Below are 19,210 nucleotides of genomic sequence, written 5' to 3' on the forward strand. Positions count from 1 at the left end.
AGGTCTATAGTAACAACCCGCATACAATTGAAGAGTTGAAAACAAACATTCGCAATGCGATTGCAGAAATCACACCAAATGAATTGGCAAAAGTTTCCAGAAACATGTTGAGACGTGCTGAGTTGTGTATCGAGGTTCATGGTGAACATTTTCTGCACCTCCTGTGAACTATTGACCTATTGAATTCAGTACGTTGTTTTTCATAATAATACTTTTCTACTCTGTATTCTGTATATAAAATAAATGAGTGAATTGTCTGTAGTTGTTTATAAGACATGGGGCCTCTTTTAGTTTGGCCATCTGGTACAAAGTCAGTTGTATTTCTTTAACACAATACATTTTAAATCAAACTTCCTAAGAAACAAAAAAGAATCAAAATCAACAACTTCAAAAATATTGACATTGATACAGCATTCTTAATTTCAATGGCTCCCTGTTAATTTACAAACTTATGTACAATAGAAAGAAAGAGAATACTTGTTATTATTTAGTGTAAAATACAGTCACATAGTCCCCTCTCCCCCACTCTGAAGAAAACAACGTGAGAGATCAAGCATTTTATGATCACCCTGTAGATGTTATCTAAAATGTGCAGAACACAAGGAGTTTTCTTCAGAGAGTTTGGGAACTATGTGACCATCTTTTGCACTCAAAAATAACAAGTATTCATAAAATGTCTTGTGTTAAAGAAATACAACTGACTTTGTATATTGCTATTTAAAGTGACCTTAATAAGTTAACTTGTGCTTTTTTAAATTCTTACAATGTGAGTAATGTAATATTATGGAAACCTAGTTGAGCACTGAGGACTTAAAATTCAATTTTTAAATTATATAAAAGTCTGCTCATCATTCACGTACCTTATGAACTATGTATTCAGTGTGCTGTAAAGTTGCAAGAAATTGAGAGTGAATGATGAGTTTAGTGAGATTGTTGTGAAAGACGTTGCACACTAAGATGGTGATTTACCCTACACCACCAACAAACTGTCACAGCCTGTAGAGTATGCCAATTTCCATTTTTTTGTATCTTCCTTATTTTAGATCCCTTTTCTGCCTCTCAAGATAATCACAATTATAATCACAGTGATGAATGATGATAAATTGAAGAACCACCCACTTGGCCTATGGCAAGATTTGAACCTGGGACTATTGGTTGTGAGAATATGAGTTTGACACTTAATATGTCTGGCTACCAAGGTAACAGAGTATACTAGCACCAAGACTTCTGAAACCTCGGAAAATATGCAAATTACAGGTTTCCCTGTGGCTTAAACTAGTGACACTATCATTACTGCTTCCATGTCAAGGTTTCAAATTCGTTGGTGCAGCTATACAAGGCAAATAGCTTTTCTTAACTCCCCCCCCCCCCATTTGGATGTTACAAGTCCATGGAACACTGCATTTTATCTTATATTTATGCAGCCATATATCATAGATTCACATATAGATGTGTTTCACCTACGTCACAAACTGTTGCATTGTGGCTTCGAGCAGCCATGATTGAGGTCAGTTCTTGTAAGCATACGGAATTCAAGTGGGCGGGCAGGAGATACTCACACAGACATTCGTGATTTAAAAGAACGTGCAGTTGGTGCAGATGTAACGAACGCTACGTGGTGGATACTTTTTTACGGATGGCATTTATTCATTTAGTCAATTATGGACACACTTATGGCCAGCTTAAAGGCAGAGCAACCTAGGCAACTGCCTGTAGCATCAACATCAGGGGACTCAAACTGGGGCAGTTGCCTTTAGTAGTGCCAAAATTTTATTTCGGATTACATAAGCGTGGCTATTTGTTTTAAAGAGAGTTTGATTTGTGTAGGCAAAAATTTATTGAAGTTACTGCTGCATAACATAATAAGTATATTACAAAATCATGTAGCAATTTAAGCTGAAATATTGCTGTTATTTTGGTGATATCATTATGTAGGTATTAATTGATTAATTGATTGTCCACTTTATGCACAGTAAGGTTAATCGGGACTGGACCTATAGTTTTAAAGTGGGATCCAAACCATTATGTGCCTTCATCAGATATCGAACCCGGGACCCCTTGATTACGACGCGATGATGATGTAAAAATTAAATCCATACCTACAATAAATATTTTCTCTGATGCTTAAAATATTTTAAAAAAGATACTATTATTTTTCCCTGTTAAAACCATAAATATATAACTTCTTCAAAGTTTTTAATGAGCACTGGTTGAAAGTAGGGGGACCAGGGTGGAAAGTTTTGGAGGGTAGCATGGTAGAATGGTAGAAATTAGAAGGTATGCCAAAAATACACCTAGCCCGGGTGAAAACTTTATCTTGAGCCACCCCTGGACTCACTATAATGCTAAAATATTAGATAACGGAAATGCAATTCTTAGAGATGTCTATAAATTTCAATTTTCTTCAATGAATGTGATAAATTAAAAATTAAATTGTGATCGATTTTTCAGGTTCTATCAACTGTTTGATGAAACTTAATTGCTGATTTGTGCTGTCAATTACAATTCAATGAAGTGCAGATAAATGGAAAATGAATTTTGCAATAAATGTGCAACAATTCTGTTCCTTCAAGTACAAGGCTCTATGAATTCACTTGGGTAATTTTAGACATAGGAAGTCTTACATTTTAAACTGTTCACCATTTGCAGTATTTTTCACGTCACATATTAAATATTCTGCACTCTATGCAAGCTTTTGGTGGCATTCTTCATTATATATTATTGCACATGCTATTTTTTCTATTTACATAGCTTTTGTGCACTTGCCATTTACTAAGTTTACACTATTCATATTTAATTTATTAGTGTAACTAGGAGTTTACTTTCAGGTGGGTGCAAGTTGATCTGTTCTTATGTACACTCCTGTTCACATAAAATGGCACAGTTTCATATGCTAAAGGTTAACCAAGCAGCATCTTTTCAGTTACCCTTACAATATAATTTTTATCGTTTAGTACATTGGAATTAGGGAAATGAAATACACATTTGTTTATAGCAGTATTTACCTTAAATACAATCTACTTACTTACTTAGTCGATCCTCTTCTACCTTGCAGTGTTGAGGTTTCCCAGAAGGTCTTCCATCGGATTCTGTCTCGGGCCAGCTCCTTTGCTCTCCTCCACTCTCCTCCTCTAGCCTCTACAGCTACATTCACACCTTCTTCCCATGTCCTTCTGGGTTTCCTGCATGGTCTTGCTCCTTGCATCTTAGCATTCAAAGCTTGTTTAGCTATTCTGGAGTCTTCCATTCTTTGTATGTGCCCAAACCATCGTAACTGGTTCTGTTCGATTCTCTCAAGCACTGGTGATACGCCCAGGCTAGCTCTAATGGTCTGATTCCTAACTTTGTCTCTTCTTGTTTTCCCTTCTATTTTACGGAGAAATCTCATTTCTGAAGCCTGTATTTTACTCCTATGTTTATTTGTCAATGTCCAGGTTTCACTACCATAAAGTAATGTAGGTAAATTTATCACTTTATACACATGGATTTTCGTAGTTTTGGTCACTAATGGATTATTTAGGAAATTTCTCTTTAGCGCATTAAAGAGTCTCCATGAGGCTTGGGATCTAGCTATAATTTCACATCTATTCTGCCATCTTGTTGCACTATAACCCCGAGGTATTTAAAATCTGTAGTCTGTTCTAATGTCGTTCCATTATTCAAAGCAATCTGACGTATATTTGGCTGTCATGCCATCATCATGGTCTGAGTCTTTTTATCATTTATCTTCATGCCCCTCTTTTTTAACTCTTTTTCCCAAATTCTCACGTTCTTTTGTAAATTTCTTTCGGAAGCTCCCAATATTAGTATGTCATCGGCGAAGGCACAATGGTTTATATATATTGGTTTTAAAAACCTATACCCCAGCTTGAATTTCTGTACCTTCCCATTGCATGATTTAATAACATCATCCATTAAGGTAATAAAGAGGAGTGGGCTAAGGATACATCCTTGTTTAAGTCCTACTATCGTCTCAAACTCTTGAGACTCTGCATTGCAGGTGCGGACATAGTTTCTACATTTCTTATACAGGCTCTGCGTTGCTGTAATTAATTGATTGCTAACATTTCTTTGTTTTAGTATTTTCCATATTTCATCCCTCGGAATGTTGTCGAAGGCTTTCTCTAGATCTATGAAAGCCATATGTGCCTCTTTTCCATATCTCATCAGTTTTTCACTGATCTGTCTGTTGATAAATATGAGGTCTTGTGTGCTTCTTCCTGGTCGGAATCCGCACTGTGCCTCGTCTAACTGTGGCTCTACCACTTGCCTTATTCTATCTTCTAGTATTCTCGCATATACTTTCCCCGGCACACTCAATAACGATATCCCTCGATGGTTTTTGCAGTCTCTATTGTCTCCTTTTTTGAATATTGGCACAATGACACTACACTCCCATTCAGCTGGTATCTTCTTTGCTTTCCAAATGAGATTAATAATCTTAAGTAGTATGTCTTGACCACTTTTGCCCATGAATTTAAGCATCTCAGGTGCTATCTGGTCATGTCCTGCAGCTTTGCCTAGTTTCATTTTCTTTAGTGCTCTATTTAGCTCCTCTATAGTTATTTCTTCTTCAGTTTCTCCCTCCTCTTGGTGTTGCTGTTTTTCTTCCTCAGTCTGATCTTTCTCCTTTCCTCCAATTTCCATATTTCCTCCAAGCAATTCTTGGAAATATTCTTTCCACCTCTCCATAATGTCATTTTCACTTCGGAGGAGGTTACCACTTTTGTCTTTTATGAACTTAAGAGGACACTGCTTCTCTGTTCGCATCGATTTTAATACTTTGTAGAACAGCTTTTGGTTATTTTGTAGGTTTCCTTCCATTGCTTCTCCAAATTTTTCCCATGACTGTTGTTTTGCATCTTTCACTATATTCTTCACTACTAATCTTTGATGTTTATAAGCTTCATAGTCACTTAAATGTTTTGTGAGTAGGTATTTTTTCCACCATTGCTTCTTTTCCTTTACCATTTCTTTTATCTCTTCCGTCCACCATGCTGTTCTTCTCTGTTGTTGTTTTCCGCTGGACTTTCCGCAGATTTCGGCCGCCGCTCCTAAGATTGCCTCTTTATATAAACTCCATATTTCTTCCAGTTTATCTTCTCTCATAGTGGGCCATTCCAATGTTTCCACCCTTTGTTTCACAGCCTCTTGATAATCTTTTTGTCTTGCCTCTTCTCTCAATTTATATACCTTTATTCTCTCTTTAGGTTTCCTTTTGTTATCACTAAGGTCCTTGGTCTTGATATTAACATGTAGCTGCATAATTACTAAGTAGTGGTCACTTCCAATCTCGTAACCTCTATATGCTCTTGCATCTAAGATAAATCTCCACTGTTTCCTCTGTGTCAATATGTAGTCAATAATAGATTTTTCCTTTCGGCTGGGGACTTCTCTTGTATATCTATGTGTTTCTTTATGTGGGAACATTGTGTTCGTAATTACAAAATCATTTCCTGCACACATATCTAGTAATCTTCTCCCATTATTATTCTGGTGCGTCTCGCCGTATTTCCCTAACAGCCCTTCCATTCCTTCTGTGTTGTTTCCAACTCTACCATTAAAGTCACCTAATACAAAGACAGCTCCCATGGTGTCATCCACTGTCCTCTGCAGCTCTTCGTAAAATCTATCTTTCTCTTCTACTATATCATCTTCATTTGGTGCATATATAGCAATAAAAGTAGTGTCTTCATTTATGCTACTGTTAAAGGTTAAAGTTACCAAGATTATTCTTTCATTGATGAATTTCCAGCATTTAACATAATGTCTGTAGGCCTCTGAGATTACTATAGCCACTCCTCCTTTTGCTCTCTGTTCTTTGCCTACTCCTGAATGAAACATTAGAAACCTTTCACCACTATTTGGTTCTATTATTTGTTCATATCCATTTCCTTTTTTCTTGGTCTCTGTCACCACCAATATATTCAACTTTGCTCTCACCATTTCCGTCATTAATTCAAACTCCTTTCCAGCAAGTCCACGTACATTCCAGGTTGCCACTCTCATTATCCTTTTCCCTCTCTTGGTCGTCAACAGTTTCATCAGTCCGGTTTCTCCTCTGTAGTTTCTTTTAATAATTTCATCTCGGACACTCGGGTTATCAGCCCTAGTTCCAAAGCCTTGTGGGAGGGGCTGCCTCCCTTATAGCCCTCGGCCTTCTATATTTTCTTTTAGGGTTTCTTCCCTTAGCCTTTGAGGTTTCTCCCTCTCACTGCAAGGCAGCAGTTTGCCTCGGTCCGGGACTGCTTATTCGGGTTTCCCCTTATTCGCAGCTAACCCCCATATCTGGGGGCCATTCGCTATCCGCCACCTGCGACCCGCCCAGTAGCTGAGGCTCGCACTGGGTTAAATACAATCTACTGTACCAAATTTACGTACAGTCTGCACTTTTATTTTTACTTAAATTTGGAGGAAAAAATGGGGTGTGGCTTATATTTGAGAATACTAAAAGTTAAAAATAATTTCTGTATTAACACAATATGCCTTGTAAAAACTAGTGGTATAATCAATGCAATGGGCATCCCTAATGGCATAGTGATAATGTCATTGCCTTGTAAGCAAGGGTTCCTAAGTGGGGCACATTGCACAGTGGTTTGAATCCCACTTGAAACTGTAGGTTCAGTCCCGATTAGCCTAGCTATGCATAAAGTGGACTTAAAACACAAACAAAAAGGGGAAAAAAAAATAATCAATGCAGTAGCAGCTCTTATTGTTAAATTGAATCAATTTGATTTGCTTTATTGCTGGGAAAGATTCAGATGTTGCTGGTCTACCACCTAACCCCCCAAAAAGCACAAATTAACAATGATATAATAAAAAATTATAAGAAATTTAAATGGCAAACCATGCAATAGAATAACATGATAAGACAATAGGAAAAATTAGAGCAGATAATAATAACTCATGGTGCAACAGCCCTTGAGGCCAGGGCATACCTACTGACTGCCAACCAGTTATGGGGTGATGTGTGGTCAGCACGATGAACCCCCAGTCATTGTTGTAGGTTTCCATCACCAGGTTACGCTACTCGATCGTAGCTCCCCAATTTCCTCACGGTGGTGGGTTGCTACCCGTCCCATACACGACAAAATCTTGGAAAAAAAAAGTTGTTACACTTCTCTCCAGGAGACCCAAACCTGCATGCGTCCCATAGCCGGAGCCCAAAGCACGACACCTTAGACCACATGGCCACTGTGCAGGACAAAATAACAGCAGTAAATTACAAAATAAAAGTAATTGAAGTGAATAAGGTTAAAAGTAATATGAAAATAATTTCCAACAACTGATGCAGATTTTTGGGTATTCATATGTAGATTTTATCTTACTTCTGATCATTGATTCACAGGGAATGTTGTGAAAACATTTGAAGTTTTGTTGTTTTGCGACTTTTGAGAGTGCATTCCAGATGTTGAGTGCTGCATAACTAAATGAGGATTGAAAGGCAGAAAGGTTCTGCATCGAGGCAGACTGAGACTGGCAGCTTTTCTAGTTGAGTGTGAGTGAGTTTTACATGTGACATTTAATTTTGAAAACTGGTGTGTTTGGATGTTACTCTTGATGATGTAGAGCATACAAGAAATGTGCAGTTTCCTGCATTGTGCCACAGAGAGAATTTCACTCTATTGAGCTAAACTTTTTGTATTTTTATTTGTAGTTTTTATATTATTTATTTATTCATGGCCCATAAACATCACAGTAATCAAATAAAGGGAGGATAAGAGATTGAACTAAGCTTAACTTTATCCTAAGCGTGGTAATAGATGCTTTTCAATATTGAATACACCTTGCCACACTGTTTTATCACATACTCAAGCTGGTCTCACTTATCATGCAATTCTCAAACACCTTTTTAGTCAAGCCCTGTTATTTGTCTTCTGATGTCAGGCTAAATGCTTTTGTTGTTAGGTTTACATTTGTTAGCATAAATAATACCTTTTTGGTCAAGCCCTGAAAAATTACAGTGTATTTATGCTAAGAGCACTAAACTTAACAATGAAAGCAATGTACCCTTGTGAAAGAAACACACTTTAGTGTCATTCTGAAGAAGATTTTATCATTTTAACCAAGTACCCAAACGTTCAGCATATTTTTTTTGGAAAATTTCAAATCCCGAACATGGTCATTTAATTTGCCCTGAATTAAGAGATGAGATTCACATGAAGACATAATTTCTTCACAAGTAGGATCATCTTACTCCTTATTTTGAACTTCGGTAGCTGCCTCATGTTCCGATTTATCTTCTACAGTTAGATGTGTAGAAGGATGTGCTACAGGTAAGTGCTCTCTATGAGGTACTGACCTCATAGCATATGGCGAATTTAGATACTTTGCTGTGCATAGACTTATTCCTTTTAAATGTGTAATACAGAAATTACATTCAGATGAATTATCTTGTGCTTCACATCACACTGTGGGTATGACAAAGCTTGTGTGCTGAGAACCCTTAGCCCAGTCTGTCAGACCTTACATGCAGGTCAAACAGCAGATATGAAGGGCACAGCTCTTATCTTGATCCTCCACTTTACAGCCAAAATATTGCCCGCGTCCGAAAGGTGCAAGACCATACTTGAAGCAAACATCCTCCAAGAATGGTCTCGCAGTTCAGTCTTGAATCCTTTAACTGGAAGTGAAAGTATTTCGATTTGCACTTTGACTGTAGCACCAAATATGATCAGCAGATAAAACAAAAAACACATTGTTTTTCCTATATTATAAACTCTTGTTTTTCACCATAGAAATCACATAGCATTTTAAAATCTTCTTATACTTAGCATTTTCACTAGAAGAAATGAAACCAACATCTGGCTGACTTTTGACCTCCATGATTTCAAACAAATGAACAACAAGAGCACGAGTCAAGTATTCAAGTCCGCAATGATGAATGCTCCATACTATGGTCTCGATTGCTCGTTTAATTGGCACTTTCAAACTTCACTAGGTCACTTCTGACAAAACCTTACTTCAAGCCTGTTTTTTGGACCTTTCGGACAGAGACTGAGTTAATAATACTTTTTAAACTAGTGGAGTGTAACTCTTACAACTGGTCAGTAAATGTTAAACCCCTACACACATATAACAGAAGATATCTGTATGATTTACGTACTTCCTTGGCATAATTACTTATTATCTATCACAACACACTTAAATAGTAGCAATAGTCATCAATCTGTGTGGTTAGCAAAGCATGTTACAATGTCAGTGGTCCCAGGTTCGAATCCTGGCGTAAGGATGGGTGTTGTTTGCAAGTGGCCCTTCATCAATTTCATCATATCATCACTCATCCTCATCGCCACAATTAGTCAAAAGTGGGAGAAAAGTGATGCTAAACAACACTCACTGTCTGTTACTGAGCGCATACAGCTGGTGCCTTCTCTGTTAAGAATCATTAAAATATTGTTTATGGTCATTAGTTATCACAGAAAAAATACCTAAATATTTGAAAAAGCAATACTTAAAATATGTCATTGTGCAAAAACCGTGGGTGATAGAAAAATTAAGATTGAATATTTGAATTTATCATCAACATTTACGTTGGAAACACACTAAATGTTTCATGTACCAAAAAGCTATGCTTGCCATTGCTATTTTCTTCTTTGTACTGGGAAGATGAGCTCTATGAAACTTGTCAGTTATTTTTTAATTATTTTTTACTGAATTCTTCTAGTTATGTCCCAAATTGATTGGTATTTCTTATTTCAATTATAAATAGTTCTGTCATGAAGTTCTTTCTCTATTTCAACAAAAATCGCCAAGTGGGATATGCACCAGAAAACATATTCCAGATTAGTCACTATCTGGTTTTCGTGATTGACTGGTTCCCTGCAGGTTGCCCAAATTCTGGTGGCCATTGTGACCAGCCAGCCACTAGCCATTCCAAACAAAATGTTCAGAAGAGTTCATTCACTAAGCTGAAGGGAAGAAGGGAAAGTTCACAAAAACCTATTTATACCTTCACCCCTTCTTCCAGGGAAATAAAATAATTCAACTCTGACCTTGGGCTGAAGAGGGAATAACCCATGATGGAAGCCCCATGCAGCTCTTGTTTTATTATTATTGTTTCATGTGGACTGAATGGTGGTCGCTAAAACTTGCATTAAAAAGAAGAAAAAAGGTGTCCTGACAACATGATTGTGTATCTTCAGCTTTAGTCTGATGTTTATTTGTGACTACCTTCTGAAGATCAAAGATGAAATTAATAAAACAATTTCATAAGTAAACTCAGAGTTTCGTTGAAGATATTATAATGGTAAATTGAAATCAAGATAAAAGTTCTCGCATATATAAAAATGCTAATAGTAATAGAATATCACATATCATTTTTTCTCCGCTGCATCGTTGGCTGAATGATTGGCTCAGAATATTACCAGATTTGAGTATTGCCTTAGGAATTAGGATTTCTTTGTGAATACCCCTACTTTATCTGTCATTCAACCTGATCATTGTAATTTGCCAAACGTGACAGAAAAATAATGTTAAATAATAATGATAAAACAAACAGCTTTGCTTCTTTATAAATTTTGACGCTGTCTCCAATTTTCTACCTTTTTGCACTTTTTTTTTTTCAGAAAACAATACATTGGTGGAGCCATGGATTTATTGCATTGAACTATACAACAGTGCATTTCATCTGTTTGTGGCTTCAAGACTAATGCGACTTACATTGTTTATTTGGTGATATACAGGGTGTTCAAAAAGTTACGCAGCCTTATGGGAAAACATTTCTTATTACATTTTTTACATTAAGTGCTGGAAGTGACTGCCGTTTTGTTCTTCACACAAGTGGACACGATGAACCATGTTGTTGAAAACCATTTTCAATGTTATCTGTGAGATGTTACCAACACAGCTACAAATATTGTCTTCCAATTCCGGAATACTGTGCGGATGAGTAACGTAGACGGAGTCCTTAAGATAACCCCACAAGAAGAAGTCTGGAGGCGATAAATCTGGAGATCACAGTGGCCATAACCCCACTGAGATCAGTTGTCCGGGAAAACACTCTTCCAAGTAATGCATTGTGTTCTCAGCTGACAACGTGTTAACAAATTCTCTTACCATTGTCACATATCGTTCAGAGGTCACTGTCTGCTCAAAGAATGTAATGAACACGTGACTATGTGACATGGCACACCAAACGCCAATTTTCTGTGAATGCAGAGGCAACTCCTTCATCGCATGTGGGTTGTCACTGGCCCATACCCAAGAATTTCGGGCATTAATGTATCCATCCAGATAGAACCATGCCTCATTAGTCCAGTACCAATCATCGAGTTCCTTCCCTTCCGACGTTACAGATTCCATGATCCAACGACAATAGTCTTTTTGGGTATTCAGATCTTCAGGGAGCAGTTGCTGAACCGCTCTAACTTTAAGGGGGTACAATTTCAAACACTTGCGCAACGCCGTGTGTGCACTGCCAATGGAGAGCCTGGACTGGCTTGAAAGGTATCACACTGATTTTTTTTTTTTTACTCACAACATATGCAGCTTGCACATCAGTCAACTTTTCTTCTATTAACAATCTTGACCGACTGCTTCTCGGTGCGTCCACTACACTTCCCTTCACCTGGAACTTGTCGTACAGCCGCTTGATGGAGGATTTGTTCTGTACTTCTCTGCTTAGGCCCTCTGGCTCAAAGCATAACTGCTGGTGCGGATGCACTCTGTCACAATGAATATACGCTGTTGCAACGTCTAGCCCATGGCTGCTCAGTTATTCAGCACCTATAACGAAACCAGAACAATTCATGAGATTTCCCATAAGGTTGCATCACTTTTTGAACATGCTGTATTACCAATATGAAGTGAGGTTTTCAAAAGGCTCAAAAAATTAAAATCGAGATTCAGAATTTTACAACTCTTAAAATATCTACTATCCATCTACCAAGCTGATGATTTCCATACCTTTGAGCAATTCTCCCTGCAATGGGAATTTCTCTCTTTAGTTTCACTCAACAATTGGTTTGAGCAACACATTGCCCAAGTAACCAAAAGTTTGGTCAACCGTACTGAAAATGGTTGGCCCAACATAAAAACATACCATTGGGCAATGGTAATGTTGGCCATGGTTCCAACGTTGGCTCAATGTGTGGTTCTTACGTTGGCCCAACGTACTGAAAACTAAAGAATGGATAGCTTTGTGTTCTGATATTACATAATTTATTGCGAGGCCAAATGTAAACAATAGTACAAATTATTTATGGAAATAAAAAAATATGCACAGAACTTTCTCAGTCACATGGTATCATTGTTTTCAGCGCACCGTACCTTCAAGTGGTAGCACAAAAATTTTCTAGAGTGAACTTAGTTTTCCACCTTTCATGGAATTTAGTCTGCACATAACATTGTTTAACCACCTTCACAAGAATACCTGTAAGAATGTTCTTGTTCTGCCACAGCTAAAGAGAGAAACAATAAGCAATTACCATCATATCTTCCATCCATGGCAGTTGACAAAGTACTGGTGAGTGACTGCAAGTTAAAAATAGCTTCTACTTTCATTACAAATATATTATATTTCCAGTATGTGCTGTGAACGAAATATTCGAAAAAAAAACACTGTTACATGTCACTTATTTTACACTCTAGAATTTACAGCATACTCCTGAAAGTTGTCTTAGCATGAAAAAAGTTGTTTTTAAAACAGATTTTGACTTGCTTTTCCATGGTTGGGCAAATGTGCGCAACCACCGTTGGCCCAATGTAAGACCAACATCAATTTGCCAACCAACGTAATTGCCAACCTTTCCCACATAAAAACTGACGTTAGCCCAACAGTTGTGGTTACTTGGGTGAGGTCTGAGACCTAACCCAACCATGTGTATCACTCATTTCAGTACTTACATACATTTGTCTATCTGAGCTTTAACATTTAATGCTACAGGATTGTAAATTAGTATGTCTTCACAAAGCAAATAAAGAATAAAAGAGTCTCCTAATAGTGAAGTCGAGTAAATATTAGGTAGAATTGACATGGAAGAAGTGGATGGTTCAGATTTATTTTGACAGCTATGAAAAACAAATGACTGTTTTTTCCAGATTGTGGAAAAGTAGATAGAGGTGATAGTTCTTGTACAGGGTGTTCCCTCATTCTTGTCCCATGATTTTCACTTCCAAAAATCAAACTATTGGTCATAATGTAATGGAATTTGCTATGGACATACCTTGGTGTATGAGAAGCATGGTGACGTCACAGCGAGTGATGGAAGTGGTCGCCATTAGCATCAATGCATGCATGCACACGCCTCTGCATGTTACAGAAGGTAGCAACCAACGCATCAGGAGTCACAGCATCAATTTCCCGCCGAATGCTGTCTTGACCGTGGCTTCTTGCGATAGACCTTTCCTTTCAGCTGCTGTTCCACTGAGTTCCGACCATACTGTACTGTAATCACGAACCACTGATTGTAAGCATGAACTTTTAACCGAACAAACATGAACCACTGTCAGATGCATCACAACAGCAGGGCCAAGAACTCGCATTGAAAGCACAGGTCTGTGCAATTAGCATTTAACGTCAGAATCACCCAGATGCATGCGCATGCCCACGCAAGGATAGAGAGACTGTGGCGCCATCTCCAATGATGTCACCATGCTTCTCGCACACCAAGGTATGTCTGTAGTCAATTTCATTACATTATGACCAATAGTTTGATTTTTATAAGTGAAAATCAGGGGCTGAGAGCGAGTGAAACACCCTGTACAGTTACGGACACTGCTGGGTTGTAACAATTCCATTAAAAGTCAATGCATTTATTACAACCCCGAACTGTCCGTGACTGTTCAAGAACTGTATGTATTGAATGTTGTTCGGCATGCTATTTGGAGATGGGTAAAAATTAACTGCATTAAAAGGTGAATATCAATTATATGCACAATTTATATTTTTGCATGCAAGTGGATCCATCCTAATTGAAAGCCATGTCCTCACGTTTTCTTATCTTTTTTAAATTCAAGATTTCAATCAAAAAATGTATGCTTTCTTGTGCTGTAAGTGCAAACATAACTTTTGATGCCATTATTCTTTATAAATACTGGGAGGGCTGCACTAATAGTAATAGCTTTCTCGTTAACTGACATAGGTCATTCTCTGTACAAAGATACTACTCAAATGGTCACCATTGAAAACAATACATTTGCGCAAATGCTCTTTGAAAAATTCAGGTGTGCACTTATGTACCCACTTCTCCACAGCCTTCTTATGCCTTGGATAAGAGGTGTGGGGGACCGATTATTCATTTCTGGATCATAAATATATGCTCACATTTCATTCCTTGTCGCTAGATTGAAGAAAAAAAACAAAAAAGAAACAGTGTCTCCATTGACTTCAAACATTTCTACAGTGCTTGTCATGGTCAAGTCACCTGTGGAGCGGCAGCTAGCATGCCGGGCAGTGAGAGCATGTCTGCCAGCAAACTGGAAGCAACATACACGTAACGGGAACCACTAGCTATGTAATGAAATATGCTTGTACAATTCTATTGACAGTTACAATGAAAATGAGCACGTACCTTGTTACAAGAGGTGTTGTATGTTGTCCTCCTGCTTCCACACATTTACTGCATTTTTTGGGGAATGTTCACTATCACGTATCAGTTCCTCTTCTGAAATTGCTTCAATTTCTCTCCTGAAATTTTCTTTCAGGTTTAAAATCTTGGTAGCTCACCAAGCAGATGTCATGAAAATGTCTGTTTCTTGTACAAGGCACCGGAGGGATTTTTAAGGGGTATGGTCCAATCCAATCATGCTCCAACATCATCTAATTTCTCCTCAGTAAGCACATGCTGTTTCACCATTCACTTCTTATCAAGAACTGACTCTGCTTCCCTAAATTTGTTCACAAGTTTTTGAACACTGTCTCTGTGTGGAGCAAGAACATCTGGGCATTTTCTGCAAAACGCCTCTAACTTCCCTACGAGAATTCATAATGGCATAAGAATTGTACATTAAAATTCATTATTTTAAATAGTACGTATAGTGTGGCATTGTTAGACTGCAGAAGGGACCAGTAATAGCCGTGGAGGCATATAGTGGTTTGGATCCCACTTTAAACTGTAGATCCAGTCTCAATTAGCCTTACTGAGCAGGAAGTGGAAAAGTCTAAAACACTTGTTAACACCTTAACACTTCATAAACACATGCAAACTGGACACCAGCTATCCGGATACTGAAGCACTAACACATCCAGTGCTAAGGTCAGGGTAAAGCTGTGGGTCTAAGTGCTGGCAGATGCGCTCTCACTGCCTGACATGCTAGCCACCACTCCACAACCAACTTGACCGTGAAAAGCACTGTAGTATCAGAGCAGACCTTCACCTTTCTCAACTCCATATTAGGTGTCAACCACTATGGTATCCACTGTGCACACACTTTTCAATACCCTAAGCCTTCCATCATCTTCTGTATTTCATTGTGATCATGGTGCAGTTCTCCAGCTAGCACATGGATTGAGATTTGTCTGACTGCTCGAATCAATTCGTCCACTCATTGATTTGGTTAATCTGCTGGTTTCCCCTTCTTCAAACTTCTTCATCCATCTGTTAACATTACTTTTATCAATAGTGTCATGTCCATAAGCATTCAGAGTTCTTCTGTGGTTGTCAGACATCTTCCACCTCTCCATCATCAAGAAGTTAATGATGGTACATTGCTTCTGCATGCCATGAAACAATGAACGAGAGTAGTTACTACAGAGGGAGAGTTGCTCTATCAACATGTGCAATGGATGATATTCATTGTGTGAAATCTAGGACTGAGCCGATACCACTTTCAACCACTACCAATACTCTTACCGATTCCCACCGATACCGATACTTGAAAATTGTAACAAAAGTTGTTCAAAATATGATTAATATTATGTAAATATTCCACTTCAATTATATGCATCAACTTGCTTTAAAATACAGAAGGTTGTTCGGGATCTCTGGTGACGATTTTGAAAGCCGCTGGCGGCGCTGTTATCAACGTCAGTCCATCCAAACGGTGCATGCTGAGTCACGTCAGTGCCGAGAACGCGTGTGCAGAGTGTTTTGCCATTTACCTATACGATGCCGAAGAAAATTGAACCATACTGGGAGGGCTACATAACAGCCCTTTCCGGTGCTAAATATAGCTATTCGGCAATCAAAGGAATGTGCAAGAAGCGTGGTTTTGTGATATCGAAGAACGGGATCGGTGCGGTATTGAACAAAAAAGGCAAAGGCCGACTGGGCCTAATTCCACAGGGGAAGAAACAGGCAAATCCACGAGCAGCTACGAGTCGTACACCGGACATAGTGAGAAAAGTGAAGGCCCTTGTGTCAGGAGGTAACCCTGCCCCCCAAAGGAGTATCGCACGTAAGTTGGGAATGTCTGTGTCAACAGTGAACACCATAATCAAGAAGGACCTGCAACTAGAAATGCGGCATAAGCGGCGAGTTCACAAGCTGTTGCCTTGTCACATTGCGGAACGTCGCACGAACGCTAGAAAGCTCTATGAGACCTATCTTGCAGGGGAGAGATGAAAAAATGTGGTGACATTAGACGAAGCATATGTCTACCTTAGTGACTGTCACAAACCCCGCGCGATTTACTACCGCCCTCGCGACAAAAACAATTATCAAACATTGTATCGAGAATGCCAGGAAAGTTTTCCCCGGGGTTTCATGATCATCGCTGGATACTGCTATAATGGCAAGCTAGCAATTCGCCGTGTAGCTAATAATGTGAAGGTGAACTCCACGTACTATCAGGATGAGGTTTTAACACCCATGTATAACATAGATATCCCGGCACTGTATGGGGAGGCCAAATACCAGGTCTGGGTGCACCAAGATAAAGCATCCAGCCATACCTCCCGTTCGACTCGTCTGTTCTTACAGCGAATGGAGGTGGAAACTGGCATCCGTGCAATTCCTTACAGCGACATTCCGGTCAAGGCGCCAGATGGGTCACCCATGGACTTCTGTGCATTTGGACTCCTAAAATGGGCCTTAGGAAAGAGACGTCCACGCACTCTCAATGGCCTCTGGAAAGACTGTCAGGAGGAGTGGGAAAAGTTGGACATGATAACTCTTCGGAAAAGTCTGTTGCAATGGAAATTACGTTGTCGGGCTATAGCGCGGAATGCTTGTTTTCCAATTGAGCATGATCGTTGGTGGCGACATGGGTTTTCATGAACTTATCACCCTTCCAATATTGTCCTCAGAGATCCCGAACGACCTTCTGTATTCGAGAATTACAACAAAATATTTAAACAACTGATATGTACACACAGCATTCATTTTTTCTTAGAATGCTGGTGCAAAGTAAATGATAATTTCAAATTTTGCATCATTTACAAGAAATTAAGACTCCACAAAAATGTTGCGCTGCATTTTTGTGGACTCTGCGAAAACAAAAATGCTGGGAAAGTATCTGCAGGTATCTGTATATAAATTCCAACTGCTACTTTCCAATACTGAAACCACTGGTATCAGCCGATACCAATGTATGTATAAATTGGTATTGGCTCAGCCCTAGTGAAATCACATCCACTGCCATATTTTCGGCACATATATTTGATCCTGCATTAAAAACATGCCGGATATACCTTGTGCATGTTTTTGAAGTGATTGAAGGTATGATTAAGAAATGTGTGTATAAAATATCGCAAATTTTCTCACTGTAAGAAGGCTTCTCATACGCTTTCCTTAACACCTGCAAATCTGTTTGGTGTACTTCATGTTGTTTCTTCCCAAAGTGCACTGCATGAATATCATCCATTTGAACTACCTGCGTCAGTAATAAAAAAAATGCCAATTTTTTAATTACTTTTGGTACAGCCCTTATACTAGCAGTCAAATAGTGTTTACTCTTTTTTTAAACAGAAAGTAATTTAAAGGTCTTTGCTTCCCATGTTTCCAGTTTATTGCAAATATGTATAGCTAATCAGAATATTTAAATATATGTAATTTAATTTTTAAACACTTTGGCCACATCATCAGTCTAGCCTGAATGAAAATTGCACGTCATTTGACATTTTGCGCTTTCATGGAATACCTTGTCTCCAGAAAAGTACTGAAAGTATCATTGCTGATTGAAATTCGAACCAATAATTTATGAAACTGTTACCACTGATATTGGGTATTGGCTGATACCAATCCATCAGTATTGGCTTAGCCTTGTGTTAAGAATAATTAATTTTTATTTAGGTCTACCACTCAAGATTAAAAAAAAAGCTTCCAAGAACTGCATATAATAATTCAAGGGCTTTTAAAATAAGCATTTTTATCCTTAATACCATGAATAACTACCTCATATACATTACATCTGTTTGAATTCACACACTATTTTGAGGTTCTTTGGGGGATTTTTTAGAAATTTTGAAAAATCTTCGTAGTGTGACATTGAGAAAATAAAAAGATGTTTCAAATTTGACAATCAAATACCGTGGCTTTAATTATTGATTTTGGTTATACTATTATCAGTAATATTTGATTTTTATGGAAGAAATGGATAAATTTTTATTTAATGTTTATTTTTAACTTCTTTAGTTCCCAACGGGGGACCAGCACAGAAAAGCACAAAAAGTTAGTTAAGGTTTGTCCTTTTGTTTCAGGTTTCCGTTTTCAAGGTAGCAAATGTGTGTGATGTTTGGAATATGTGATAGAAGCTTTTACAGACATATTAGAGTAGTTAATGCGCCAAATAGCAGCTGACCATCATACATTTGTGTGACAATCATCTTTACTGGAATGTTCTAAATGAAGGTAGATTTTCACCTGTGACAGTCGGTGTTGTAATTTGCACTTTGATGTGTTCGTCAGTCATAGTTGTTGTTGTAGACACTGCACAGCCTTAGTGTGAATACATAATAGATTAATTTGTATGTAATATAGGCAAAGTAGGGAAATAACAACCATTTTTTTTAATTGCAAGTTAGTATATTTGAGTTTCTTCCTGTGCATATTTTAGTTGTCCTGTATTTTAGTTTACACATTTCAAATTGTTATTTTCAATTATATTTTTACTGGCTTATGTATTTGTTTTTCCGTTAAGGTTACATTGATTCACACACATATCAGTGTGTCCACAGTGTTCACACACAACTTTCACCAGCTAAATTGGTTGCTGAGTAAGTGATTGGTGGACTGGACTGGACAACTTAGTTTAACAATACTTTAATCAAACTTGTATGTGTATACGCACACATACATACACACTCACATACAGGCCTCACTTCTTGAAT

At 38.1% G+C, this 19,210-nt stretch overlaps 1 protein-coding gene across 9 annotated transcripts in view; it reads left to right on the forward strand.

The window, feature by feature from the left end:
* rdgB (retinal degeneration B) overlaps positions 1-19,210 on the forward strand; it is a 336,815-nt gene that overhangs the window by 305,519 nt on the left and 12,086 nt on the right. For 2 of the 9 annotated variants that reach the window (XM_083124208.1, XM_083124212.1), the window contains one exon: positions 18,581-18,731. The exons of 6 other annotated variants lie outside the window; for them this stretch is intronic. Coding sequence is in view for 2 of the 3 variants with exons in the window: in XM_083124212.1 (XP_082980338.1) it covers positions 18,581-18,599 (19 nt within the window). In the remaining variant the exon portion in view is untranslated. Of the gene's footprint in view, positions 1-2,451; positions 2,599-18,580; positions 18,732-19,210 lie in introns of all 9 variants that reach the window. One more of the 9 variants, XM_083124211.1, reaches the window with a different exon arrangement.

This window comes from Lepisma saccharinum, chromosome 6, assembly GCF_977018435.1.
Source record: "Lepisma saccharinum chromosome 6, izLepSacc3.1, whole genome shotgun sequence".
Lineage (NCBI taxonomy): Eukaryota > Metazoa > Arthropoda > Insecta > Zygentoma > Lepismatidae > Lepisma > Lepisma saccharinum.